The following is a 27767-nucleotide window of genomic DNA, read 5'->3' on the forward strand; positions in this document are numbered from 1 at the left end:
ATCAGAGACTTTCAAATAGCTCTGGAAACACCCGGAAAGTTACTAGGGCAACAAGGAGTGAATGCAATGCTGCTGGCTGCAATGTTGCTAAATATGATTGCCTTTACACTTCCACATCAAGAAAATGGGGCCGAAAATGACCCGATATCATCTTGGGTTTTCAGTTCGAGGGAGGACCGATTAGGATGGCTGGTACTGCAGGCGGGCCTCCGGCCTCTCTTGATCTCATTGTCGGCGTATTTGGAACAGACGGCAAGCTTTCTTGATCCCATCATGTTTGGCCACCGAAGAGTAGGTTGGATGACTGCCCGAAGACCCCAAAGCTTGGATATTGTTCCCGAGAGTTGGATTCGAGTATTCAGATTGAAGAATAACAGTTCTAGCTGTGATTCTGATGCCGATGCCGATCCGAATGATAGTCTTCGACCAGCCGCAATCGCGCTTGCATATCTGCGAGGCATCGATCCCCAGCAGTCAAAAGTATTCCTTAAGCTGATGTTTCTTACAAAGATACATGGAGATTTCAGATTGCTTCTTTACAATAAAGACGAAAGAGCGATGTGGCTGTTTGGGTACTGGCTGGGGCTCATGTGTCGATATGACGGAATCTGGTGGTGTGAACGGCGTGTGCGCAGAGATTATCAGGCTGTGCGCATGTTTCTTGATAAACTGCGTCTCAGTGAACGTGCCGGTGAGGATGGACTTTATTGGAAGGATATGATGCAAGAGCTGGAACAGGCGCCGGTTTTCACGCGAAGTGAAAAGTAGCCGTTTGCTGAAAGATAAACAATACCCATCGTCAGTTCTATTCACTTCACCTTTCATGTCCCTTACTATTGGATGTCGTACTATGTGCTTGTTAGAATATTGAACGTGAGAGGTTATTATCGCTATGCATCCTATATCTCGTTCACCACCCATCTCGCAATCCATGTTAGGGTACATGACCTAGGCTACCTGAACCACCTACACTCAGCTATCTCCCCCTCTCTCCACTGTACCTAATTACCTAGGTACCTAGAGAAGACACAACACAATAGACTTGCTTCGCTACCTAGGACAGGCAGGCTTATCCGGACTTCACTTCGGTATCGTGATCTTTGTGTCCCTTGTGTTCTCCTTACTGTTCCCTGATGATCCATTCTCCATGCCCTTCTCAAGCAGTGTATATAGAGTAAGTCACACCAGTCCAATAAACACAATATCCATAGTCGGATGACCACAATTAGTAGTCATATAATTGACATAGAATACTTTGAAATACTCTCAGACTCTGGAAGCTACAACAGGAATACTGAACCGTTCTACCAAGGTTGAATACCATCACCATACCTGTAGATGACCTTTCCGACGTCCTGGTCTCGTTGTCCCTGGATAACATCTTTGACAAAGTTACCACCCTCTGAAGGATGGCGCGCTCCCAACTAAAACCCATCGATTAGGATATCTACCGTTCAAGAAGATTCCTTTGCTTACCTTCTTCAACTGTTCTATCCCAACGCCCCCTAGTCCAGTTGTAAGGAATCCTGGAGACACAGCCCAGACTTTTACACCATCGTTGAGCAAGATCCGGTGCCATTCTCTCATCATCATATTGAGTCCCACCTTTGAACTCCGGTATGCATCGATAGGGTTAATTTCTTTCGGCTTTGGCCAACCTGGTGGTGGCGAGCCGTTGATGGTTTGTAATGCCGCGGTATCAAACCTCTCCGTGAAACTGAGCGCAGAAGTCCCGCTTGTGATGAAGATCAATTTTGCATGATTCGACCTGAGCAGCAGTGGAACTGCTCCACTTGTGAGCACTTGAGTGCCGGAGACATTGGTATCCCACGACTTGTTCCATGCCTCCCGAATGCTCATTTTACCATCTCTGAGGTCCCCGTCAAAAGATGCACCACCATTGTTGACCAAGATATCTAGCCGGCCAAACTTTGAGTCGATATGCTCAAGAGCTTTCTTGATTGACTCATCTGAACAAAGGTCCACCTGGACCACGCTGAGACTGCTGGGTGAAGATGGGACTTCTTGTTGCACAGCTGCAACGGCGGCTTCACCATTGCCAACAATCCGGCTTCCTACGATGATGTTATAAGATTCCGTGGTTTTATATAAGGCTTTGACAATCTCGAGGCCAAGACCTGTGTTGGCCCCTGTGATAAGGACGACCCTTTTGTCTTGTGACATTTTTGCTAGCTAGAATTGTTTAAGCTGAAATGAAAAAGGGTAGAGCACAAGGACGTAATGGCCCGCTTACCTAATCAAAACGGTTTCTCTCTTTTTGTATAAATGGTATCAATGGCGCTACTCGTAAGATGAATTGATACTTGTTGTTAGAAAATGAGCAGGGGCGTTTAGGGCTGATCCACTGTTTACGAGGATGGTAGCCTTTAAAAAAAAAAAATTTGAAGCAAGAAAGGCTTTTGAAATATAACAGGAGCTACGGACGATATTTATAACGTCCATGCAAATGGCTTCTAAGAAGTGCTTTAGAGAACATAGAAGTTTAATAAGAACATTAGTGCTGAAAATGTGTCACGCTTGTCTCGCTCGGTTTCCTCTTTTGATTAGTGTAACACCCCAGGGTCGCGAGGTATCCCTGATTGGCCAGGCAGCCCTGCCCTGATCAGACGGGACGGGATAAGGCCCGCCCTGGTTAGATAAAGCCCCATTAGCCCCAGTGTGTTGGAGGGGGACTTGTAGGAGGGAAAAGTCCCCTCCTATAATAATCAGTCAACACATTAGGGCGATTCGCCAGCGTATCGCAGACAACATCAGAAACCCTCTCATCGTGACTGCCATCTACCTAGCCTTCCATTTAGGGAAAAGCCTCACACTAAGTAGCGACTGAGTAAAGCGGCGATAGGTGGGGTGAAGCGACTTGGGTGAGTGAGGGCAACTTTCGGGAAACGCAACACGCCATCCCAAATGTCAGTTCACTTTTCTTTCCTATAACAAACATTTCTTTCGAAACCCATCAACATGAGTGACCAGCATAACTCTAGCAGCATAACTAATTACACATGCGATTTTGCTTTTCCTTCGATCTTCTCGTTTCAAACGTTCCAGACGAGTGCTACTAGTTCATCTTGTCGGGCAAGATGGGGCGCCACTTCGACAGGCTTGAGCACCGGGGCAACACTCTGATTGACCGTTTGTGATGTCATTAGTTCTTCTGCTGCTCTTCCGCATCTGGTCATGAGATACCGAGCAGGTTTGTCCTCCTACGGCTGTTTCATCTTTATTGATGTTGTCAATTGTGCCATGTTATTCCCAAGATTATGTAGACACTTGATTTTCAGAGCAAAGCAAGATATAATATCTTGTTTAAAGCCATATACTAATCACTCTTGCTGGTTTTATGTTTTGGCGTGCTCATTGTCCTGCCCAATCGTCGAGAACCTGGCTACATCATGCAAGACATAATAATGTCTTCACCTCGCCTGTGACGAACCACAGAATGGCCTGTCAGAGAAACAGGACACCCCCATGTTAGTCATATATAGAACAAGTCTATCAATCAAAAGTCGGGATTGTATCATGATCCTGAGATAAGTAAAGGCGCCACAAACGATTCTTTAAGTGACAGGATAAAATAAACCGCTATTCCTTATATGACTATGATAACCGTCGCTCACCTCCTTCCCATTCCCATTCCCATCAACTTCCTATTCTCCTGTCCTTCTGTGTGAACTGTTCCAAATGTGTATCACTTGGCCCACTGACCCTTGTTCTGCTCGATCCACATCCCGAAGTCGCTCATCTGAGGATACATTTTGCGGCAGAGCGCAACATCGCCTCCGTATCCCTCGTGCTCAAACCAGCGGAACATGTCGCCCACGGTGCCCTTGAGAAAGAACTTGACGGCCGACGCAATGGGGCACGGGGCCAGCGGCATGGGCGCACCTACGGCCTTTCGGAAGAGCGCGTCCGCCTGTGGCTGCGTCAGCTCGTCCCCGGCCAGCGTCAGCGCCGCGTTGCGATAAGCCTCGGGGTCCAAGAAGCTGGCCGCCGCGAACCAGCCGATGTCGCGCGTCGACACGAACTGCAGGGCCTTCTTCCCGCCCTCTCCATCGCCCATCTGCTCCCACATGCGCGCGAAGCCCCTGCCGTGCACGTCGGCCGTCAGGTTCTCGAAGAAGGTCACGGGCCGCAGGATCGTCCACGTCATGGGCTGCGGCGCCGCCGCGAGGGCCTGCGCCTCGAGGTGCTTCTCGATGCGGTGCTTGCTGGCGAAGTTCTTGACGCTGGTCGGGTTGAAGGGCGACTTGTCCGGCCCGCCGCGGTCGCCCGACGAGTAGACGAAGTGGCGCACGCCGTGGGCCACCGCCGCGTCCACCATGGCCTTGCCCTGCTGCTCCTCGTCGTCCGAGTTGACCTGCACGCTGTACACGCCCCATACAGGGCCGGCCACCTTGGCGAAGATTGCGTCCGGCTGCGCTAGATCGCCGTCCACGACGGTGACGTGGGGCAGCGAGGCAAGCTGTCGTGCGCGAGCGCTCGAGGCATCGCGCGTCACCCCGATGATGTGGAAGCCGCCGGCATCTGGAGCCGCCAGCAGGTTTTCGATCACCGCACCGCCTTGTTTGCCCGTGGCGCCCGTAACGAGGATGACTGAACGAGAGGCAGACATGATGATGGGCTGGTGTTTTAGGAGGAAAAGATTGGTTACTTAGTATAAGACAGTGTAGTTGTATTGATACTGAGCAGATGAGGCGCAGTTCTTGCTCACGCGAGGCAAACCGAGTTGTGAATGACAATTAAGGATATATTCTTTGACGATGAGCCTTTCACTCGGTCGCTCTCCTCGAACTTATAGATAATCTCACTACTCCTCCTCCTCCTCCTCCTCTAGCAGCGTTTCATCCTCGACCCGCGGATCGGACAGAATGAAGCCATACATCCATTGATATTTTCATCCTGATGTCCTCCTTCTAGCGATTGAAGTGTGGCTTGCCAGGTATGATGAAACGAATGCGAGTTCTAATTCAGGGGCCCCTCCAACGTGCCAGCAGCGCGGGCCAGAAGCGACCCGTCTCGGTGGGAATTTAGGCCGACTTGCCCCCGGTCTAGTCTAGTCTAAGGGACCCCTGGGAATGCCAGAATGGACAGTGATCTGCACGCTAAGCGAAGAGGAGCAGATAGGATCATTAGGCCTCTTTTCTTGTTTGTCCGCTGCCCGTGGGATTGTTCAATTGACGTCTATTTCTGTGGGAGTGATATACGAGCAGAACGTGAAGCCAGACATCGATCGGCTACTATGACCAATAGGGAGGGTATACGGTATTGTGCCTAGGCTTCTCGCACACAAAGGACGGCGGCTGCTCCCCGACTCATACGCCGGAGTATCTTGCTCTGATCTTATACCTTGGCTTCAAAAGTCTCCTGGATAACCTCACTGACACGAACATGCAGAGTGAAATGCTGATGAGGATTAGAATGCCCGAGAAAAAGGGCATACCTATCTTCTCTAATCCTCTCCAGTGTATGAGCCTACGAAAGTCTATGCGAGGAAGTGAATACTTGACTCCATGCAACTTGGAGTGGTACCTGGAAGCCGCCGCTGTTCCTGCTCCATGCGCATCTCTATGAATTCGGCTGTAGGACCATGGGATTATGCAGCTGCCAAAGCTGAAGCCGTGACCGCTAAGCTCTGCTGCTCGAAACTTCAGACAGAGTAGCATTTTCATGGCTGAAACACCCTTCTCTGGAATGCAGCGGCTAATGGAATAGAAAGTAGACTAGCTCACACAAACAAGTCTCAATCCTCTATAAATGTCATAATCGACCCAGAATCTTTCTTTAGACCCTCTCTAGTCTAGATTTCTCCCTTAACCATATATCAATCAGTCTACTTTATTCACCTCTCATTATCTCTTCACCTCGTAAAACACTAGTCCTATCTAAGGACTTTTGCAAACGAGCCTCGAGGGCATCTGTTTCCTTGTACTTACTATAGAAAGTAAGGTATATAAAATAGGCAGATAATCCATTAGCTATAATCTATATTATGTAAAGTGCCCAGGTAGGAAAAAAGGAGATAGTTGAGTTAAAGTTATCTAATCTAGTCCTAACTTGATACTTATTCTGCTATACTAGTCTTGTTACGGCCAAATTGGAGCCCCAAAAGCGAGTAGAATACGCAAAATGCCCTACCCGACTGGAAGGGCAACGAAAATGTATAGAAACACATCCAACACACGTGCAACCCGTACTCTCCATTTCATACATCGTAATCTACTAGTCACGTTCCGATCCCGGGCTGCAGGATTGGGGACGGTTCCACGAATCCCCGAGTGTTTCCCTATCTCACTACGACCCGGTCTTCTCGAACTTGTGATTGGCGGAATGTATGTCTGATTGGTGCTCGATGCACTTGAAGCAGAGGTCAAAGTTGCCACAGATAGGGTCCTGGCTCGTGCAGGCATAGCGGACACCATACAACAACTTTCCGATCGCTGGCGTCAGTGGATCTGTGTAGAAAAGGGGGGCGGGGCTCATGGACTTACGCAGTCACAGCAATCACACAACCCACCACCCATTTCCTATCCAGGCTCGGTCGGTCGCAGATGGCCTCCGCCGGCATCGTCGACCTTGAGTGCGCCGGGCGCCTCGGCCACCCACTCATGGTAGACGGCGACATGGTACGGCAGCCAGCCAGTGGGGCGGATGCTCTGCTCCGTGGTCGTCGCGCCATGTTGAAGTAGGAGCTTGACGAGATCGGATCGCCTGGAACGGCACGCCCAGTGCAGTGGGGTCCAGCCGTCGTGATCCGTCTTGTTAATGAGGTCCTTCGTTAGATCCTGGTTCTTCAGTAGTTCCTGGACAAAGGATAGATTCCCAACGCCACAGGCCGCGTGCAGGGCGTTGCGGCCTTGGTAGTCTTGTGAGGCAAGTGTCGAGAGTTCGTCTGACAGCTGCTCTGCTAGGGTCCAGGAGTCGTCACTTCCGGCTAAGAGTACCAGACTTGTTGAAATTTCAGTTGCACTACCTACGGATCTAAACCGGGCTTAGTCCATCCCCTGAGCTGTTCTGAGTTATCCCGAGTCGTGCCTAGTAGTGAACGAGCAGCGACTGAGTACAGCGTCGTTGGGTTAGGTGAGCGACTGGAACTAGTGAGGGCAACTTTGGGACACGCAACAGCCGTTGATCGCCGAATAGACAATATCAAGTGTAAGAATTCTCTTCCATGAGGAGATCTTTTACTCTATTAACAAACAAGTCCTAAAGAATGTGTCGGGGCTTGACCCGCTCTCCTCCATCATTGGAAGCCTTTCCTAATTCTTCTGCTTACGAGTCACTAGGCAGTGTCCAGCATCTCTCGCTGCTATCAGCATTGTTCCCCCACCAATTTGGCATGGTGACGATCTTGCCGGCTCCGAAGCACAGGAAGATCAGCAACATGTTGAAGTTGAATCCGGCATCAAAAGCCGCTGCCAAGATGTAGTTCCACCGCGCCCACAGTTCGTAACGGTAGCGGTAAGCCCAGTACATGACAACAAAGCCGCCGATAAAGCTTGAGACATATCCCGTACTGATGTTGCCGTAGAAGTTAGACATCATTGAAAAGAAGATTGTCGTATTCCACAAGTGGAACTTGGCGCGTGGGAAGGCCCGGTGCAATGCATAAATGACAAGTGGTGCGCCGGCACCGAGAAGAAATCCGTAGGGCAATGGCCTGTAGATCTCAGTCTGGAAGAGTCTCTTAGGTCCCTACTATATCGTTAGCTGAAATGATACAAGATGCCGAGCTGCGAAAAATCTGACAATCAGTACGTATTGTACGCCGAGGGTAAGAGATGATGCAAGGGCTTGTCCGGTCCATTGATGTGTCGGGTCGTCTACTGCTCCGCTTAGATAATCGGACTTCGTGTCCAAAACCCATCTGATGACAGCATAATTGATAGGAACGCCAATGAATGACCCGAACACCTGTGAGAAGAAAACATCGCGCGGTGGGATGTGCACTACAGCGAGTCGAGTCAGCAACTACATTTCTAGCAAAGCGAAAAAGGAGAAGGCGCCAAGCAAGTCCGAGCTAGAGTTCTTGCCTTGGTACTTCACGAAGCTCTAAAACGATACGGGTACTCACTGTAATGTCCAATTTTCATGTCCTGTAGCTGTAACTGAGCTCGATACCACGCGTCTCCAGCGATAGAGCCGTAAGTGGATGCTCCACAGGGGTTCTTGAAGCCGGAAACAGCGTTCACCATCAGACCATATAACAGCTCGTTGGTAGTGCCGATTGGCTGATCACACCATTAGAATCCTTTAATCTTGGGAAGCTTCAATTCAACTCACCAATTGGAAGTTCGATAGCGCATACAGCCACCCAAGAGGAACAACCAGAAGCGCACCTGTTGCAATAGCCACGAAGTACGTCCAGATAGGGATGAAAAGAACGCCCTTGGCGACAATAGTAACCAATACGATGAAATGAACGGTGAACAAGGTTATGTACCACCAAAGCGGCACATCTTTATACGCCCTTTGGAGAACGTTGAGCTGGTCGTTGTATTGATCGGCGATATTTTCCGAGCCCTTGCTTCGACGACGTCGTAGAAACTTTTGAATGCCGTCTTTGATCTTATCGAACCCGAAAAGGGCCATCCACGCAATACCCGAAGTGTATGATGCGTAATCGAAGAACGTGTTCCAAAGAAACTGAGCGCCGACGTAGATTGGTCCATTCTCCGCATATGCAGTCTCGTTGAAGGTGATTTGGGGTGTCATCAGGGACGTGACAGGATATGAGGTTCCATTTTCTGTGCTGCGTGAGCTCTTCAATCTTCACCATCTGGTATCAAGTAGACTTACCCAGGTAAAGTCGGTTTCCCATAACATGATGATGCCATTTTCCTAGATGGCCGAATTTTGCAGCTGGAATGAGAATCCAGGCGCTGCAAACAAAGGCCACGAATAGAATCACTTGAGTCCACCACGGGGTGAGGAACAAGTTTGTCATGGCGGAGATGGATGACCAGTCGAGTGAAAGGTTCAGCATGCCCATCCCCCCAAAACCAGCGCCAACAAAATTTGCAGTGGGGTTGCGCGGTGCCACCCAGCAAAGGAATGCCAGTGAGCCCAACATTGGCCAGACGTATTCTGGCAAGAACTGCCACAGCGTAACGCCAAGAAGCACAAGGAAGAAGACCTTAAGCTGCTTATGGGACAGCCTTGTCGGGTTCTCTCGTTGCTTCTTCTGGGTCTCGAACAGGGCGGTTTGACAGATCCTGTTGGCATCAGCAAGTGCTAATCAAAAGCATTGAGAATGTTCGGGGACATACGATTGAAACCAAGGGTAGTATGGATCATGGATGAGAAATTGCCTTGCAAGGGCGGCATATGAATATCCTACCCAGACTATGGCCCACATGAAGAAGATAGCCACTGCAGGGTGTACCTTCTGGCCAAAATATAGTTCTGACATGGAAATAGGGGTGTAACCTAAATTATATGTGGCTCCAGAGGCGGCCGCTATTGTCACCAGCACATGCTCCTTGACACTAAAGGGCCCCGGGTTGAGACTGAAGCCCCATTTCGTGAATGGAATCTTGATATTCCACGCGGGTAGGATCTTTGACAGCCATATTCCGACGTAGTTGGAGGCGATTTGGACAAAGAAGACCGAATAGGGCGCATATGTTGTTCTGTAGTGGGCCATCATGGACAGGAAGGCTCCAGGAGTGACAAACAAGAACACCAGGAGGAAATATCTGAAGGTGATGGTAGGTAGGGTCGTGTCATCTGTGAAGCTTACAATGCGTCGAACGTATGGCGGGATGTCTTTGACACGGGCATCGTCTTCTGTGACAATCTCCTCCTTTCCGTCTTGCCCCAGAGTGTAGATCACAGGGTTGTTCTCAGCTGGGGCGTCGTGAGGATCGGAACCCTTAGACGATTCATCGACAGACCTTTCAAGGGATCCAATGGGCGTAACTTTCTCATTTTCGGCACCGTTGGTGAAGACAGGTGCCTGAACAAGACCTATGTCTCCATGGTCTTTCTCTGAAGGTTGTGTAGCCATGCTGGCAGTAGGGAATGGGCAAAGAGAGATTCTTTGCGGAGAAACAATGTTGAATAGCCAAGAAATGCGGAGTCCGGTTAGGTCGTGCCGGCCTTTAAAGCCGTGTGCGCCGCCATTGATATGATCGACAGGCAAGGCAGCATCGCTTTGATTATATTAACCGGCCATGGAAGTGATTGGTCGTGACTGTAATACAGCACGTCTTGCTCCTTTGCAATGATGCCATCGCGCACTTTCTTCATGACCTTCTACTCTTGGCTATGATAGACCTATAGCTGACTTCTAGGCTCGATGGAAATGTCAGACGGCGCACCACTTTGGCCGACCCGGTCCAGGTCGGCGGGTCTGTAACCCTGCCGAAAATGCTTGTTTGGACAAGCATCAGGAGGTTAGGGGGCTCTCTCGGCCGCCTGTATCCGAGAGCCCTTGACTTGAGCCACATTCTCACCTTACCACAAGGATTCTATGACATATATTAATGGCGTTCATACCACTTTCCAGACTTCTGGACGCTCCAGGATGATGTCGCAATTCCTAGGATAAACTGCACCATCGCGATAGAAGCTCGTATCAGCTAGTCTGCGAACAATCTGCCAAATGCAGCAAGCCGACTGGTTAGGGTCATGCAAAATCTGGAGATCCCACAACGAAGGCAGCTGTGGGAGCCGCAGATTCTGCAGTAGAACTCGGCGAATTTGCTTCTAGCGTGTAGACTAGGCCTGCTGATGCACGCCCTGCAGCACACAAGCTTTGGACGAGTCCGGGTGTGGCGCCGTTCTCTCGGCCGATCCAACGCGGATGCGAACAACTAAAGCCAGGGCAAATCTCTCGGCAGGCGCTGTTTGGAAGCAACGGTGTACTGAGCATAATTGGGTTTAAACGGCGATGACCGCACGTCTTTCAAGAGAAATCTTCGTACTGTTCCGACTTATTTAAGCCTGAGAACAGGAAAGCATTCGCGGCCGGAAGCAAGTAGACCACACCCGCGCAGCGAATTCGCCCATCTGTTCCAATTACCTAATGGATGTTAGGGCTCCCAGCAGGCTTAGACATGCCCGGAAGACAAACCAATTCAAGAACATGCGCTTAAGTGCCTGGGCTCCAGTGAGAAGAGAATGCGGTTATCCTGCCATCTCAACCTTTGTCCCCAATGAAGTGATTCGGGATAAGTGATTTTCTGCTGAAATGTCAAGCAACAGCAGTACCAGAGACGCGCTAACATTGACGATAGCATGCGATAGCATAGAACTGTTACTTACTCGCGATGGGGAGGATCGACCAGGACACTCGCTTTATGTTTCTCTTCATTTTAAGAAACAATTACTCACATTCTCACATTCTCTGCGGTTTGGAAATACTATTTTCTCAAGATCATGGATTGCTGCTCTCCGTCCTCTCCTCAGTGTGGTCCATCAGCCCCCGCATTGGTCTAGGCGACTCTGGAAGCCGCTGCAGGGCTTCGCTTACCAGCAGATCGAATTAGTTGAGCTAGGTCCAGTACCCAGGTAGAGCAACCGGCCAATTGCAGACGACTTGTTTGAGCTCAATCTGACCTCAGTGATTGGATGAGTCGAATTCTCTTTGAATATAATCTACGTCTAGTGTTTTCTTTATTTGGAGTCCGAGGCGGTGACCGACTCTCCCGAATTGCCAAGAGAGCTTATCTCGGTGACCGAGGGGGCTCTCACCGAGAGAGACCATTTTCACCACGTAAGAAGCGCTGAGACACACAAAAGTCTGCTTTGTGTTGCCCCACCACCAGCGCATCACAACACCAATCAGCCTCACGATTTTACTCATCCGTCAAGGCTTCAAAAGTCGACTCATCCGCCTGGCCGGTATCAAAGCAAGCATCAGTAAACATCTCGTCCCAATCTCAAACCTTCGTCAACCGCACATAATTTTTCCCCAGCGGCATCAATTGAAGTCATCGCCGTCATGTCCGCGCCCTCCGAAACTGCTCCACTTCTCCGGGGCTCCTTTGAGCCCTCCGGCGAGCGGGCCCCGCGCTCGCCGCCAATCATCTCACCGGGCATGGTGAATCGCCAGCGTGTTGCATCGGCCTCCATCACGCCGCACATGGAATCTCATACCGACTACAGCGCCATTCTGCGCGACGTCATCATCGGCTTTGCAGACGGCCTCACTGTGCCTTTCGCGCTGACTGCCGGCCTGTCCAGCCTCGGCAGCACCAAGCTCGTCGTCATTGGCGGCCTAGCAGAGCTCTTCTCCGGCATGATCAGCATGGGTCTGGGTGCTTATCTCGCCGCTGTCACGGAGCGAGAGCATTGGGAGGCGGAGAATGCGCGCGAGTGCTGGGAGGTTGACAACGTGCCGGACATGGAGCGCGCTGAGATCTACGAGATTCTCTCCGGATACGGCATCTCCAGAGCCGCCGCGCAGCCCATCACAGATGAGCTATGTGCGGACAAGAAGAACTGGGTGCGCTTCATGATGGATTTTGAGCTCAAGCTCGAGGAGCCCGATGTCAGCCGGGCTTGGATCTCGGCGCTCACAATGGGTCTGAGCTACTTCATCGGCGGCCTGGTCCCCATGATTCCGTACTTTGTGCTGCACAGCGCGAGACATGCACTCTACGTTTCTATTGGTGTAACCGTGGTCATTCTTCTTGTTTTTGGTTATGTCAAAAACTACATCACCATCCGGAATAAGAGAGCCGGCGTTCTGGGAGCATTGCAGACATTGATTATCGGGGCGTTAGCGGCAGGCACGAGTTATGCGATTGTACGACTATTAGACACGGGAGATGCGCCGGCATAGTGCAACAGGCCACATACATTGGATTGGGCCAGGGGCCAGTATATGTATCAGTCACGGAAGCTTTTATACCATGTATTATTACTACTCAATGTCTCTCTTACTCGTCATTTGAGAATGGCTTTGGAGTTCAGCCAAGTATGATCTCAACATCTCACTAGGCTCACACTGTGAGCCCCCTATGTATTTGAGCTTTCGTTTATTGTGATAGCTATTTTCTGAGGACCGCCTTTACCACACGAGAAAAAGTCGAGCTCGGCTTTGATCCGTCATCAATCAGCCGATCCGTTTGTAAATCCATCTCATCTAAGCTCACTCTTTGTGTTTTCTTGACAAATTTGCAGCTGATAACGTTGAAGAGATAGATTAAAATGCCAAGGTATGATGTGACGAAGGTAGAGGTCTTGAACTTTGGGATAAAGGCGTTGTAACCTGTGTCTGAGTGAGTAGTGCGCTCATGAAATGACTCTAAGGTCTCGGGTTTTGGTACCATTGAAGAATATCACTAAGCATGTAACAGTGAGGGCCAAATAAGCACCGTATGGTTGGAGTGGGCCCCTATACGGCATTGTGCTTCGAGAGATTCCCTGACGACTCATCCCTCTCGTAAATTGGATATAGCTGATGAGAACGCTGATCCAATTCAAGGTCCCGAAGACGGTGACAAGACTGACAAAGTAGCCAAAGACAGTTGAGGCTGATTTAGTCACATTCATGTACCCAAGGGCTGTGAACAGAGTCATCACAGCAATACCAATCATCGGAACGCCTTTCGCAGTCGTCTTGCCAAAGGCACGCGGTGCAAGCCCGTCGTGCGCCAGACCGTAAAGCGTTCGAGATCCGATGTATATATCCGAGTTGGCTGCGCTGATGACAAACACTAGCAAGCAGGCATTGACCACGCTGGGGAACACGGGAATGCCAGCAAGCTGGACGGCAATGACGAAGGGACTGGCAGCAGCGCTGGTGCTCTTCTTCGTCGCGCCGATCAAGCGCTCATTGTCGTGGGGTACTGCCATTCCCAGCACAAGAACACCGACGACATAGAAGAACACTATGCGCCACAATGTTTGCCGGATTGCCGTTCGTACAGTCTTCTTAGGGTTTGGTGCCTCGCCGAAAGCGACGCCCACCACTTCAGTGCCGGTGTATGCGAAGCAGGCCTGAACCATGCAGGCCCAGAACCCAAGAAATCTTCCAGTGGAACCGTCTTCGAGATATGTTGCAAACGCTCCTGGATGTCTCCAGTATGAGAAGCCAATCCTCTGGCCCGATGGTTGACCGCCGAGGGATATCACAAAGCAAGAGAGGATCAACATGATGATGACTAGAAGCTTCACCACTGACATCCAAAATTCGGCTTCTCCAAAAAAGGAGACGTGAAGAATCTGGTCATTGTTAGTCGCAGATTAGGACCAGACAAAGGAGGGTGATTGGCTATACATTAACAAAAACGATAGCCACCGTGAAGGTTGCAACGAAGATAGCCACATTGAGATCCGGCCTCCAGTACTGGATGATAATACCAGCCGCCGTTAGGTTGTTTGGAAGAACGATTGCGTATTTTAAGAAGTAGTTCCATCCAGTAGCATAACTGGCAGACTCAAAATTAGTTCGGAGATTCGCCAGACATATTGATTAGGTCCGAAATACTTACCCGAGAGCCGGATCGACAAATCGTGTTGCATAACCAGCAAAGCCTTTGTCCATGGGCAACATTGTCGCCATCTCTCCAACCGCCGTCATAATGAAGTATACCACAGCACCGATGATGCTGTATGCTATGAGTAGACTAGCGGGACCACCTCGCACAAGTCCTGTGCCTGATCCTATGATCAAGCCTGTGCCGATGGCACCGGCAACAGCGATCATAGACACATGACGAGGCTTGAACTCGCGGTGGAGGTGGTTGGTGGGATCGGATTGGCCCATGGTGATGCTTGTGGTGACGCGGATGCTTGGAGACTCTTCGTCTAGGCATGAGTGCTGCGGGCTTTTATCCATTTTCAAAGCTGTAGTTATCAACACACGAAGTGTAAGATGGAAGTCAACTTGGTGATGAGATCAAGTTCGAGATTGTACGAGATGGTCATGTTTGAATGTTCAAATTCAGAGAGAATCCACGACTTATATGCAAATCAGATCAGGAGACGATCCTTGTAGAACTAGAGTCCCTGAATCCGAGACTGTCCTCCAGTCTGGAAAGCAACTAGTTGCTAGCTAGAGGCCTTTGGCGTGCTAGGATGCTGATTAGAAGTAGCTGAGAACACATGTTAAGCAAGGAGAATATAAAAAATGACCAAATTACCCCAGACATCCATAAGCCATTATGTGTTATCACTAACGCCGTACCATGGATCATCATCAATTGGTTATGTGGGGCAATTCGTTGTGGAGCCGTGGAGGTGCAACTCCGCGAACTAACACCCTCTCCCTGTCCCATCAACTCGGTGATCCAGCTATCGGTCCCGAAAATTAGATGGAGGTTGAAGTCCACGAAATGATCCTCAACGACCGTAATGGGATCGATTTGCCATCAGTACTGACTAAGATTGACTCCTGAGGGCGTCATCGGCAATGACTACGGTATTGTTTCCCAACGAAAGTGAGTATATTACGGGTAGAGCCCCCCAATATGACAAGCTCCTCATTAATTCCTTCTCTAAGCCTATGTTTACAGAGCAAACATTTCCTCTCATCATGGCTCCCAGTGCGATATCTGAAGATGTTTTTCCAACTGCGGGGACATCAGCGGTAAAGCTGTCGGGCGATTCCAAGCTTTCACAGAAATTCGCACCGTTTAGGTCTCTCGTTCCTTTGGCCTCAAAACCAGACGTCACCTACCTGAATTCCTCTTTTGCGCCACCGTCAAATTACATAGTTCACGACGCTGTGACAACCTATTCGCTAGAGGCTCTGCATATTCCTGCACCCAAATCGGATTGGCAAGCTGCTGCCGTGCAGACGCGCAAGCTGATCGCGCGATACATCAATGCAGAGTCATCATCGATCGCTTTCACGCGGGATACCACTGAGGCGCTCGGGAATTTCATCCGTAGTGTGCCTTTCCAGCCCGGTGATAACGTCGTTATTCTCGACACGGAGCACCCGAATCACGCGTATGGATGGATGGCTTTGCGCTCTGCAGGTCTAGAAGTCCGCCAGGTACCTACTATAACGGAAGCTGAGAAGACTGGCGAGGTGGTGGCTGCTACATCTCAGACGTTCGCTCCATATGTTGACAGTCGGACACGGGCTATTGGCCTCAGTTCCATCATGTTTCATAGCGGACAGCGTAATGATGTCGCTGAAATCTGCGCAGAGTTCAGGCCCCGTGGAATCCACGTCCTTGTGGATATGACCCAACAAGTCGGCTTTGCGACGGTGGATGTCAAGGCGCTGGGGGTCTCCGCGGCCGCTTTTAGCTTGCATAAGGGCCTCAATTGTCCGACAGGATTTGCTTGCCTCTATGTAGAGCCTGCAACATTAACGTTGCTGGATCCGGTGCCGCCCATCGTCGGATATGGGGCAGTGAGCAATGTGCGGGCTGACCTGTTAGCCCCCAGCGAGCCCATTGTATTTCATCCATCGACCCAACGATTTGAGCACCTCAACATTTCTCTTGTTGGCGCCGCAGCCGCCAGAGCTTTCCTGAAGTTCTATCTGGACACCTTGGTTCCCGCCGATGTGGAGAGTTACCTTTATAGTCTTGGTGACGCTCTTCGACAAGCATGTGAAGAGTTAAGTATTGATATTGTTGGTCCGAAGGACCGCAGATTCCATGCGCCACATCTATATGTGCTCAGGCTGCTTCATCCAGCATGGCATGCACATCTGAAGAGTCGAGGAATCTATGTGACACCTTATCGACTAGGCATCAGAGTTTCACTAGGATTCTACAATAATTTGGACGATATTGGGAAGCTGGCAGACGCCTTACGGGCTGGACTGGAAGAAAATTTGCCTCGCCCCTAACGGTCATGTATATAAAGCTGGAAAGCCTAAACCACAATTTGGTCATTAAATAGACTTCCGGCTTCTCAATATGCGAGGAATTCGAGGATACAACGTATGAGAATGAGATAATTCGACCTTACTAGCTTGCTGCCGTTACTTGACTTTACAACGTTTCTTGCATCATTGTGTATCTAAATAGCCGCTGTTTACTATGTTTTGCCAAGTCCCATGTGACAGAGCACTCCTCAAGGGCCTGTAAAAGGTAGTCAGCTTCCGCGCCTGAGCTTTGCGCCGAGGAAAAACGGGCAGCTTGGACTACACCGTAGACAAATATAAGCGGTGCATGTTTCAAGCCGTGCTGACTTCTGTACTTTCGTACAAGAGCAATGATGTCTTGCGTTGCTACATCACAAGTGTTCTTTGCGACCACTGTCCCTTCCGAGCCGCCTGGCAGCGTTGCAGTGTCAAAGTTGATAGCAATCCGAATACTGTTGAATAAAACGCTTTACAAGGGCGTTAGTTACTATAATACATGGTGCAGGAGAGAATTGGTAAGATCCACTAATGGGTTACCCACTGTAACGCAGCCACAACTGGCATGAGCAATTTCGTGGTAGATTCCCACTTGTTCCAGCGAAGGAAGTCTGGTAAGGACTCCTGCCATCGGCATAAATCGAGATTCACAGAACCCAAGATAGCCACATTGGAATTTGAAGTGTCTTTAGAGTTGTTCTTCAAGATAGAATGGGTCAGGAAGCGTCGCAGAATTGTGGTCAGTTGTATAGTCTTCTGAAAGCAAGGAACCAATGGGTGAGCAAATGGTAAAAGTACCGCGTCGTCTCGATCGTCGAATCCTGCTGGAAGCCAAGGCGCCATATCTGGAAAGTCCCTAGACACTGTTAATAATTAATTAAGTATGTGATTTCGAGTGAACTCATACGGCAATCTTTCTGCTAGCCCAACAACAGCTTCACTTTCGTGCAGGAAGACGGGGCGACCTAGGATCAGGCTAATGACTTTATCCGACAAATAGCAACCCCAGTAAATCCGTCGTCGAATCTCGATATCCTCTGGGGAGTTGATACTGACGTCTTGCATGACCCAATGCTTTGGATCGCGTTGAAACCCAAGGTCTTGAGCCATGCGGAATGCGATCCCTATCAATCAGTAAGCTATGATGAGGAAGCATGATTGTATATATAAGAAGGCATACCTGAAAAGGACCATCCTTTTGAAAGATTCCCTCTGCCAATCTCGTAAAAGGCTAGACAAAGAAAGGCCTGCACGGTGGTTATACATGGTTGTGACAAGCCTGAGACAACAAGAATGCTCTCAGCGGCTTCGAAGAATCTCTCGCTAGTGCTATGACTGACATCGTTTTCCGCCATCAAGGCTCCGAGTGCACATACTGCAAACAATAGAGGGCAGCTCCAATATTTGCTATTGCCCGTGTTGCAGAAGTGATCACGTAGAAACGCCTCGCGATATATGAACATGAAGTGGGGATATTGCCACTTGAAAAAGCGTAGTAAAGCATCGGTAACAGCCGGCCCATCCATATCAATGCCAAAATGCTGAGCAACGTGAACATGGCTTCGTCTATCTATCGAGGACTTTTCACCTGGTCCAATTGAAACACCATGCTCTTCGACCTCCCGGATTTGATTCGAAACCAACTCATTGGGGTATATGCTTGTAGGTCCGTGGTACAACAGAGTGTCCGCTTCAAGTTGCAAGCCAAACAGCGTACGATGGGTATTTGATGGAAGTAAGTTTGATTCGTCTTGGATTCCTTGTAGTTTCTCGTTGAGATGATCATCGAAATTCACACCAGCCAGTAGGGTATCCCTCTCTTTCGATGGAGCGCTCTTCAAACGTTCAAGAAATGCCTCGAGATATGCGATCCTATTCTCTAGCACCTCAACATACTCATGCGTCACTGGCCTCCTCTTGTTGTCTGCCTTACGATATTGACATATCTGGTTTACCTTGATGCAATTTGCACAAGGGTCGGTCCTAGAACATTTGAGCTGCGGTAACATTCAATTAGTAGCCACGTTAAGACTGCAAACGAAGACAAGGTATAATGCACAACTTGATCAAAAAAGTCCACCATACCTTTCGAGTTTGGCATCTTCTACAACTAACATATGTTGAGGTTAGCTAATTCACCATGAACCGTTGTAAGGGAAGGAAAGGGGGGCATACGAAAGCCGCTTGGTTGACGGCTGAGGCATAGCGACATCGGAGGGCAGCGGGCGCTCCGATGACAGAAAACGTCAGAGTCAATATCCTGCAAAGACCAGTACGGATATGGGCAGGTCTGTAAGCCTTTGGTTCTTTGTCTAGCCGATTCAGCCAGCTCAACAATTGACAAGAATGAAGGTTGCTGATGCAATGTCAGCCCGAGATGTGCAAATTCCCCCCGCGGTTATCGCTCCGCTTTGCCTGCAGACAAGCCACTGACGCTTGTACGTAGTTTTAGCGTCTGCACACTAGAACTATGTTTTAGCATGGCACAGAACACCCATACTAGGATGGTCCACTTCCACTCGAGGTATCCACCCAGACTGTGGCGGACTTGAACCTCCGCTCCGCCATTCGAGTCGTATCATTGCCATGAATTATGAATAGACACACTTTGATACATGGTTACTGATGCAAGGATCACTGTGCCTCTGAGACTTGCAAGTTGGTGAAGCTGAGTGAGAAAGACTGAAGCTCATCAGCGTCTAGACTGATGAAGCAAATTTGTCGCCTATGTCGGAACCACACCCCTCAAAATTGACAAGTTTCTTTATTTACCTTCGATGCGCAATATTCCTCGTAGAAGACGTAAATTTCCTTGGCATGCATACTCTAGTACGAGACCTAATCTGAAGTGTTGTATTTCATCTGTCTCCGTAGTCATAGACACCGAAGAAAATTGTTCTGCCCATCTGAGTTTGCACCCCAGTATCTGCGCAGCACCAACGTAATTTCTAGCCGTGTAAACGACTAGTAGCGCATGGTTATAAGCAGGTGCTTAATGGCTTGCACCTACGCTATACAGAATAAGTGCGGGAGGTTTGTCTGGCAGCTCTTGCTGTGGATTTGTATTGTCAGCATCCTGATTCGGTCCCCACAAAGACGGCGACGGCACATCACGTCAACCACACCAAATGTAGTGCAAGCTGTCAACTATTAGGCCCGGCGCCTATAAGAACGAATGGAGACACCCTGTATACACCCATACCTGGTTGGCAGCAAAAGAACGCCTGCTAGCCTCGGTTCTCGTGGGGGTTGCTTTAGCACCTCATCAATGTCTTCTTCTACTGCTTCATATGACGATCGTCAAAGAGACTTGTCCCAAACATCGCAATCTCATGCATCCCGAATCTGGTATGACTCCTTATAAGAAGCTTGATGGCCATCATTTAAATATATGCTCACCTGACTCGGTAGATTGAAGCTTCAGAGAAAGGCCATATAGCCCTTTGTTCATGTTCATGGAGATACAAGTTGACCGATTTTCACCCTTGACGACAGCCGGGGTGCGGGGACATATGCTTGGCAGAGAAGCAATTGTCCTGCGTTATCTCGTCACGTCAAAACTCCTTGTCGTAACATCATCATAGCAGCTGAGTTTGGTATAGGAACGCACTGATTGACAATATGATTGGCAATGCGTTGTGCCTTTCAGCGCGTCAGCTCCATACAATACACATGTCGCATTTGTCCCAATAATTGCATCATTTGGATATCTTATTTGGGAAGCTCATTATGGCACCGAAGACTTCTATACATGGAGGGTAATAAAAAGAAGCGCAGTTGTTATAGCCGCCTTTCGAGAGGTTTTCTGTTGTATAAATAACATGGCGCTGTCTTTACAAAGAAGTTCTTATTTAAGCTTGTGCCTTGACCCCGACTAGAATACCACCGTACGACAAGCCTGCTGAACTTATTACCATGTCATCAGTTCCACCAATTCAAGCAGACCTGGATGCTATTCCCGTCGCAAGCCTTGATGACAAATATGACAAGACCGCTAGGGGCATTGGCGATTCAAAAGCCAAGCATTCTGCTAGTGCATCAAGCAATCATTCCGAACCAGAGGATGGGCACTATTTCGGCAAGAATCCCTTTTCAGACCCAGCAACGGCAGCCCATTGGAGAGATGTCTATGAAAAGTCTCGGTACGAATGTCGTCATGTATTTGACCCTGAAATGACCTGGACGGAGGAAGAAGAGAAACGGCTCGTGCGTAAGATAGACTGGCGCGTTTGCCTCTGGGCAGTAAGTACCATCTTAACCTTGTCGTACTACTTCTAGAATGATTCTAACCTAGACATTGTCATAGTGCACTATGTTTTTTGCACTTCAAGTTGATCGAGGCAACCTGAGCCAAGCCGTATCCGATAACATGTTGGATGATCTCAACATGAACACGAATGACTATAACTACGGAAACACGGTTTTCTTGGTCTCGTTCCTGGTGGCTGAACTGCCCTCACAGCTAGTATCGAAGGCCATTGGACCTGATAGATGGATCCCGGCTCAAATATGCCTATGGTCTATTGTGGCTACCATGCAGTGTTTGCTAAATGGAAGAGCTAGCTTTCTAGTCACTCGTTGTCTCCTCGGGGTCCTGGAAGGCGGGTTCATCCCCGACCTCGTCCTTTGGTTGAGCTATTTTTACACTTCACGAGAACTTCCTATACGTCTGAGTTACTTTTGGACTACACTATCGATCACCGGCATTGCCACCTCCCTTTTAGCCTTCGCACTGCTGCACATGCGTGGCATTCACGGCTGGGGTGGCTGGCGTTGGTTGTTCCTGATCGAGGGTATAATCACCCTTACTATTGGCATAGCATCATTCTTTCTAATGCCTGCATCTGCTGTACAAACAAAGACAAGGTTCCGACCAAATGGGTGGTTCAACGACCGAGAAGTACGTATTGTTGTGAATCGCGTTCTTCGCGACGATCCTTCGAAAGGCGATATGCATAACCGTCAACCCATTACCCCTAGAAGACTATGGGAATCGCTTAAAGACTATGATCTCTGGCCGCTCTATGCATTAGGCTTGATTGCATATATGCCACAAGGACCACCAGGCAAATACTTAACTCTGACCTTGAGGTCTATTGGCTTCAGCACATTCAACACTAATCTCTTGACTATCCCGGCCAGCGTTGTTCATATTTTCAACTTGATATTGATTACGCGCCTATCGGAATGGCTAAATGAACGAACCTTGGTCGCTATGTTGCAATGTGTGTGGACGTTGCCATGCATTCTTGCTCTGCGATGGTGGCCAGGTCTGGTAGATGACAAATGGGGCACATATGGCCTGATAATCACCCTCCTGTCCTATCCCTATTGTCATGCAATCCTAGTGGCTTGGTGCTCCAGGAACTCGAATAACGTTGGCACACGATCCGTCTCGGCGGCCTTATACAATATGTCAGTCCAGCTCGGTAACGTCGCTGACTCGTTCATCTACCGAGAAGATGACAAACCTTATTATCATCGCGGAAATACTCAGCTTGTAGCGATCAACTTTGCTGCCATCGCTGTCTTTCTTCTTACCAAAGTTTGTAAGTCTATCTACGATGACAGATCGTCGCTCGTCTTCTCAGAGCAATGAGCTAACACTCACGAGACTACATATACCGCAATAAACAAAAAGACCGCATATGGAACGCATTGACACAACAAGAACGTGATGACTACGTCAAAAATACAACTCTTGTTGGAAGTCGACGGCTAGACTTCAGATTCGCTCACTAACAGTATCCATTGGTGCAAAGAGACATGCAGCGGTGATGGCGGGCTCTAGTGCTTCATACAGGCAGTCAAATTGTATCTCATCATTTGTGCTGCCTGATCAGCACGTGCAATCTTCCCCGCCTCGATTGCATCTGCAAATAGTAAGCCACAGTATGAAGGCAGAGAGGAAATTCGAGTAACGCCGTACAAAATAGAGATTCAATCGGGACAGACGGACATGTGTTCTTCGAGTACTAAGTGAGAGCATTTGTAAGGACCATGCATGCCATTGTATCCATGATATAAGTCCGGTCGATAATTGTGCCGTGACATCCTATCAGCCTATGACACTGGGTAGGACTTTTTTGCCTCTCTCTAACGGCAGAGTAAGACCCTCTATTCATTCAACATGCTCTGTCCCAAAGAAGCCGCGGAGTCTCAGTGAAAAGACAGGACATGGGAGCCACTTGGATCTCATGCTACCGAAATATTGCATTTCTGCCGGAAGGGTCACCGTATATAGCTTGCGCAATATATCCCCCGCTTTCCACTAAAGTTCTTATTCGTCAGCTCTACACGTGCTTCGATCTCCGAATCGTAGATTAGCCAGAGGAGTTATATTAGGAAATTTGATGCCGGACAAATGGCAATAGTTGCTGGAAATAATTCTACGAGGCGAGCATGGGGAAAATATGCCGCGTACCGGGTGGTGAGGATTATTTATCCAGCAGTATGCCCATCGAGATTTGTGGACGAAGAAACTGGTATTCATGAGCTCTTGGTAATTTCCCGTCATTAACGATTACAACAGGTCGCCCAACGCTATGCAACTTCTAAGCCTTGCAGCTCTGACAGCCCTAGTGGCGCTTGGCAGCGCCCAGGGTCTTACAAAGGTCAACGACTTCAACGCTGGGCCTACAAAGGTCGGCATGTACGCCTATGTGCCAAAGAAGCTTACTACTCCAGCTCCCATCATAGTGGCAGTTCACCATTGCCAGGGCTCGGCACAAGGATATTCAAGTGAGTCTGGTTACATGCCATTGGCAGACCAGCATGGCTTTATCCTGATCTACCCCAACTCCAAGTCTGGAGGGGGCTGTTTCGACGTTGCTTCTACATCCAGTATGTCGCCCATGGCCAAGCCCTTCTACTTTGGCTTCCACGCTCGCCAATGGTTAGCGCCGTAATTGCAAGCACATGACTAAATAGAGTTATCTATGCAGGCTTAACACACAATGGCGGCGGCGATAGTCAGACTATCATCAACATGGTCAAGTACGCAGTAGAGCATTACGGCGGCGATGCTAACCGAACTTTCGTGACTGGCACCAGCTCTGGTGCTATGATGACCAACGTACTTGTTGGTGCCTATCCGGATGTCTTCAAGGCAGGCTCAGTCTACTCTGGTGTTCCAGACGGATGCTTCTACGTTCAGGGTTCGACTGCAACTCAGGATCCGCCTGGTTGGGCCAATTCATGTGCCAATGGTCAACTCACAAAAACAGCGCAACAGTGGGGTGATCTAGTACGCTCCTACTACCCAGGATACACAGGGCCAAGGCCACGAATGCAAATGTAAGTCAGCTTCAGCGCAAAGCTCAGGAAGTGGCAATGCTAACATTGTGGGCGACTGAGCTTTCATGGAACCGCTGACAACACCCTTGCCTATCCAAACTGTAAGAATTCAAGATGACTCCATTCCTGAGTTTATAATAACAATTATTCATTATTCAGACCAAGAACAACTCAAGGAATGGTCTAACGTCCTAAACGTCTCCCTGACAAAGACAGCTCAAAACACTCCCCAGAGCGGCTACACTCAGAGTCTCTATGGAGATGGCACAGCAGCAACAGCACAACTCGTTGGCTACAGCGCTCAGGGTGTTGGCCACACTGTACCGATACACCAGTCGATGGATCTTGCATTCTTCGGGATTGCATAAGAGCGGGCTTTAAGGCACGATGCGTAAAACAAGAACGAAGACTGATGGATTGTGTTTCATGAGCATTGCAAGAATACGCATTACGTATCAGTTGTATGTTGCAAGTGTTGTCATTTGCAATTGCGTAGAAGCTCGGCATGATCAAATGTGCAAAATCTGACCAGCCCTTTACCGATGGGTTCGCTGTACCCGCAAAGCTCATTCGTACCTTCAGACTGGCTTTATCTTCTCTTCTTCTTCAATGTCCAAAATATGTATTTTCAAGCATATTGTAAATTGCACATATTGCATGACTGAAACGTGATTTCATTTGGGGAATATGGAAAAATCGTAAAGTCAAATTTCTTTCGACAGAGGAAACACCCTTCCCATTACTAAGGCCTCTCGAAAAGCAATCGTCCCCATGAAGCTCGCATTTACGATCGTTATTGTCATGATCCACCATTAGAATTGCCACAGCGTGTCAATTTAAGACGTGAGAATACCTCCGGAACAGATAACATGATTTAGCGATATGGCGCCAGTCACAACGTGCTAAAACCTTGTATCTTGCACCAGTTCTCGCTGGACTTCCATCACTACGTAGGTATGCAGCGCATTATCACTACAAATCACCGGACTCTTCTTCCTTTGAATCTTTCTCTTCATTAAGTGGGCATATAAGGTCAGCTACTCAAAGACACTGCGAATACCAGTCGTTTGAATATTTGCAAGTTCCTTGAGAACAGCAGGTTGGCCCGCTCCAACCTTGACCACCACATTGTGCATATAACGTCGCACAGGTCCCGCCACCGGACGTTGTCGTTGGCTGTACTGTTGTGGTGGTGCTAGTACCACTTCCACCATTGAATGTCAAGCTATAAGCCGAGGCCGATAATACTGCGTTAGACCCCGTGAAAGCCTCCGTTCCGGCGCCCACGCTCTGGAGATATTGGCTAGATGACATGCCTTGACTAGAGATCAAATACGTAATAAAGGCTTTCAGATCGCCGCTGAAGTTGGTTTGCTGGCTCGACGCTACAAAGCTGAACACTCGCACTTGAATATGTGATATTAGTAAATGCCTTAAAGGCATAATGGAGTACGACGAATTTTCCAGTGGCTGAGTCCCAACAGCAGAGCAGCCTCCCAATCTGCGCTACCTTTTGTTTTGATGTGTGAAGCACGACCGTGTTCGTAATGAGTGAAACAGGCATTTGCTTACTATTTCCATTGTAACCGCTGTATAGACTCCAGCTAACCCCGGCAATTGTTGGTGTAGCGACCGGACTTCCCGTTGAGCTAACTACAAGATTTAGAGTTAGTAATCATTTGTCTAGGACAGTGAATGAGAAAGGCTTTCTCTGATAAATTCTTGTCTCTGGGCAATATTTGGAGTTGGCCGTGAGGCGATCTAGAAGTTGCTTACTGGGGCCAGCGCCACCGAGTGCTGCTAGCCAGATCATAATCTCGTACTCTGCAGATCCGCTAGCCGTCGATGAGGTGAATAAGTCGTATGCAACATTGGCAACTATGGACGTCCCGGTATATCTACGCACAGTCATGAGCCGCAACAGACCGGATTGGGTGTCATGATGCCACCTACGTCCATTTCCAGATACTTTGCAGCGAGCTAACCGCTGAAAGTGAAACCACAGGTGTGCTTGTGACAACGTTTGCGTATGATTTCACCTGACCTTGGCCACCGGACCATGACCAAGTTGTGGACCATGACAAAGTTGATCCACTCAGAGAGTTGACAGTGCTGCACTGACTACCAGTGCCGGAACTCATGCCCCACAGATCTTGGTAAACTGTATATGCCCCAGTCTGTACGGAATCCCATTGTCCGCACATAGTTGTCGCCCGTGGCTTGATTCGCGATGGCGCCTGGCCAGCCGCAAGGACTACCATAACCAAGAGGATAAACGCCCACTTCATAGTGACGCAAAATTGCTTCGGTTCGAGCCAGTGTACTTATTTTATCTTGATGCCAGCTTAGACTGTGCACAAATTGCTCCTAAATTACAGTGTTCGGCATGGTTGTCTTTATAGCAGACAATGATATTCCAGCTTTTACAATATCATAGTATCGATGCTACCATTGATGGAATTGGTTTGTTTTGCTGATGGATCATTACAGCTATGCCGGATAGAAGTCAAGATAATTGGCGGAATGGCTCGTCCAGTTGCCGTAGAGGAATCGCTTATGCAGGTACAGATTGCCAGTCCATAGAACACAAGAACCTTGAAGAGGCTACGGAGCACATGGCTCCGTCAACCTTGACTAACCCTATTTTTGCGTGCCCAGCAACATTTCAATAGATCAAAAGCCCTAAAATATTCGGAAGGATGTCCTTTAGGATACTTCTTGTGTTGAATGCCGTAGAACATAGTGACTTCATGTCAGAAACCTTTGAAAGTCAGTCTGTATCCCCACTCAAGCAGCTGAGTCATAGTAGTTACAATGTCTGTTTAGCCGTCGTCATTTTCAGACACTGTCTTCTGGTCTAACAGAACGAAAAGGGATCTTCAAATGACCAGTGCTCCAGGTAACTCATAGAGTCAAAATTGCAATGATAAGGCCAAGGATTCCAATTATGATGCCAACAAGCTCCGCCGTATTCCTAGGAGACTGTTGCGTACCTGTAGTAAATGGATTGATTTCGTCGGAAGGTCCTGCTCGTTATCATTAGCGTTTATTTGCGATGCGAGAGCCCGCTAAGCCGTAGTAACGTGCACAAGACTTTGCTTTACTTGTACAAGAATTAAATGTCCAAGACGCAGACTAGTCTTGGAATAGCCAATCTAATGCGAGGTAGATGGACCAGAAGCAGCAGCAGAGAATATATGGGATCTCGATATTGTGCTTGTGTCTGCTAGAGGCTGCCGCTGACAACACAACGGTCTCAGTGGCGACTACTGTTTTGGTCACTGTTGCCGTTGCAGTCAGGCTAGACGCACCGGTCGTTTCTGCTGGCACCGATGAACCGACAGCAGTATAGCCTTTGTCAGAGCAATATGCAAGCAAGAAATTTGTTGCCGTGGCTTGGTCGTCATAGTTTGAGCAAATGGATAAAACGTCCTCACCAACCCAGCCAACTGCTTGACCTAGTGTGCTTGCGCGGCACAAGCATGCGTTGGTATCGCAACCGATCCGGTCATTGATCTTGCTCACAAAAGCACATCGACCGTCATTAACACCAAAAGGGCACTTTGCACAAACCCTCATATCAATCCATCCGGGCTGTGTGGTATAGACGATGGCATCGTCTTGAACAACTTGAGCTATGCATTTCTGAATTGCCGCAACAAAAATGACCCCAAAGACA

The 27767-nt window shown here is 48.8% G+C and overlaps 5 protein-coding genes across 5 annotated transcripts; 2 read left to right on the forward strand and 3 right to left on the reverse strand.

The window, feature by feature from the left end:
- Positions 1-3706: 3706 nt before the first annotated feature.
- Positions 3707-4630, reverse strand: UCRPA7_1152 (putative nucleoside-diphosphate-sugar epimerase family protein; the record flags this gene model as incomplete). Its single annotated transcript, XM_007913739.1, has 1 exon — positions 3707-4630. One exon carries the CDS (start codon positions 4628-4630, stop codon positions 3707-3709), a length of 924 nt encoding a protein of 307 aa, XP_007911930.1.
- A 1912-nt stretch (positions 4631-6542) lies between these two features.
- Positions 6543-10024, reverse strand: UCRPA7_1153 (putative oligopeptide transporter protein; the record flags this gene model as incomplete). Its single annotated transcript, XM_007913740.1, has 7 exons — positions 6543-6996; positions 7292-7710; positions 7765-7964; positions 8090-8246; positions 8299-8661; positions 8815-8856; positions 9401-10024. 7 exons carry the CDS (start codon positions 10022-10024, stop codon positions 6543-6545), a joined length of 2259 nt encoding a protein of 752 aa, XP_007911931.1.
- Positions 10025-11962: 1938 nt separating this feature from the next.
- Positions 11963-12805, forward strand: UCRPA7_1154 (hypothetical protein; the record flags this gene model as incomplete). The annotated part of the gene is made up of 1 exon (XM_007913741.1): positions 11963-12805. The coding sequence occupies one exon, from the start codon at positions 11963-11965 to the stop codon at positions 12803-12805; it is 843 nt and encodes a 280-aa protein (XP_007911932.1).
- A 465-nt stretch (positions 12806-13270) lies between these two features.
- UCRPA7_1155 (putative dicarboxylic amino acid permease protein) lies at positions 13271-14734 on the reverse strand (the record flags this gene model as incomplete). The annotated part of the gene is made up of 4 exons (XM_007913742.1): positions 13271-13307; positions 13523-14190; positions 14246-14396; positions 14460-14734. 4 exons carry the CDS (start codon positions 14732-14734, stop codon positions 13271-13273), a joined length of 1131 nt encoding a protein of 376 aa, XP_007911933.1.
- Positions 14735-23337: 8603 nt separating this feature from the next.
- UCRPA7_1156 (putative carbohydrate esterase family 1 protein) lies at positions 23338-24456 on the forward strand (the record flags this gene model as incomplete). Its single annotated transcript, XM_007913743.1, has 4 exons — positions 23338-23635; positions 23737-24088; positions 24149-24189; positions 24248-24456. The coding sequence occupies 4 exons, from the start codon at positions 23338-23340 to the stop codon at positions 24454-24456; spliced, it is 900 nt and encodes a 299-aa protein (XP_007911934.1).
- Positions 24457-27767: the final 3311 nt, after the last annotated feature.

This window comes from Phaeoacremonium minimum, assembly GCF_000392275.1.
Source record: "Phaeoacremonium minimum UCRPA7 unplaced genomic scaffold PA7_03_scaffold_62, whole genome shotgun sequence".
Lineage (NCBI taxonomy): Eukaryota > Fungi > Ascomycota > Sordariomycetes > Togniniales > Togniniaceae > Phaeoacremonium > Phaeoacremonium minimum.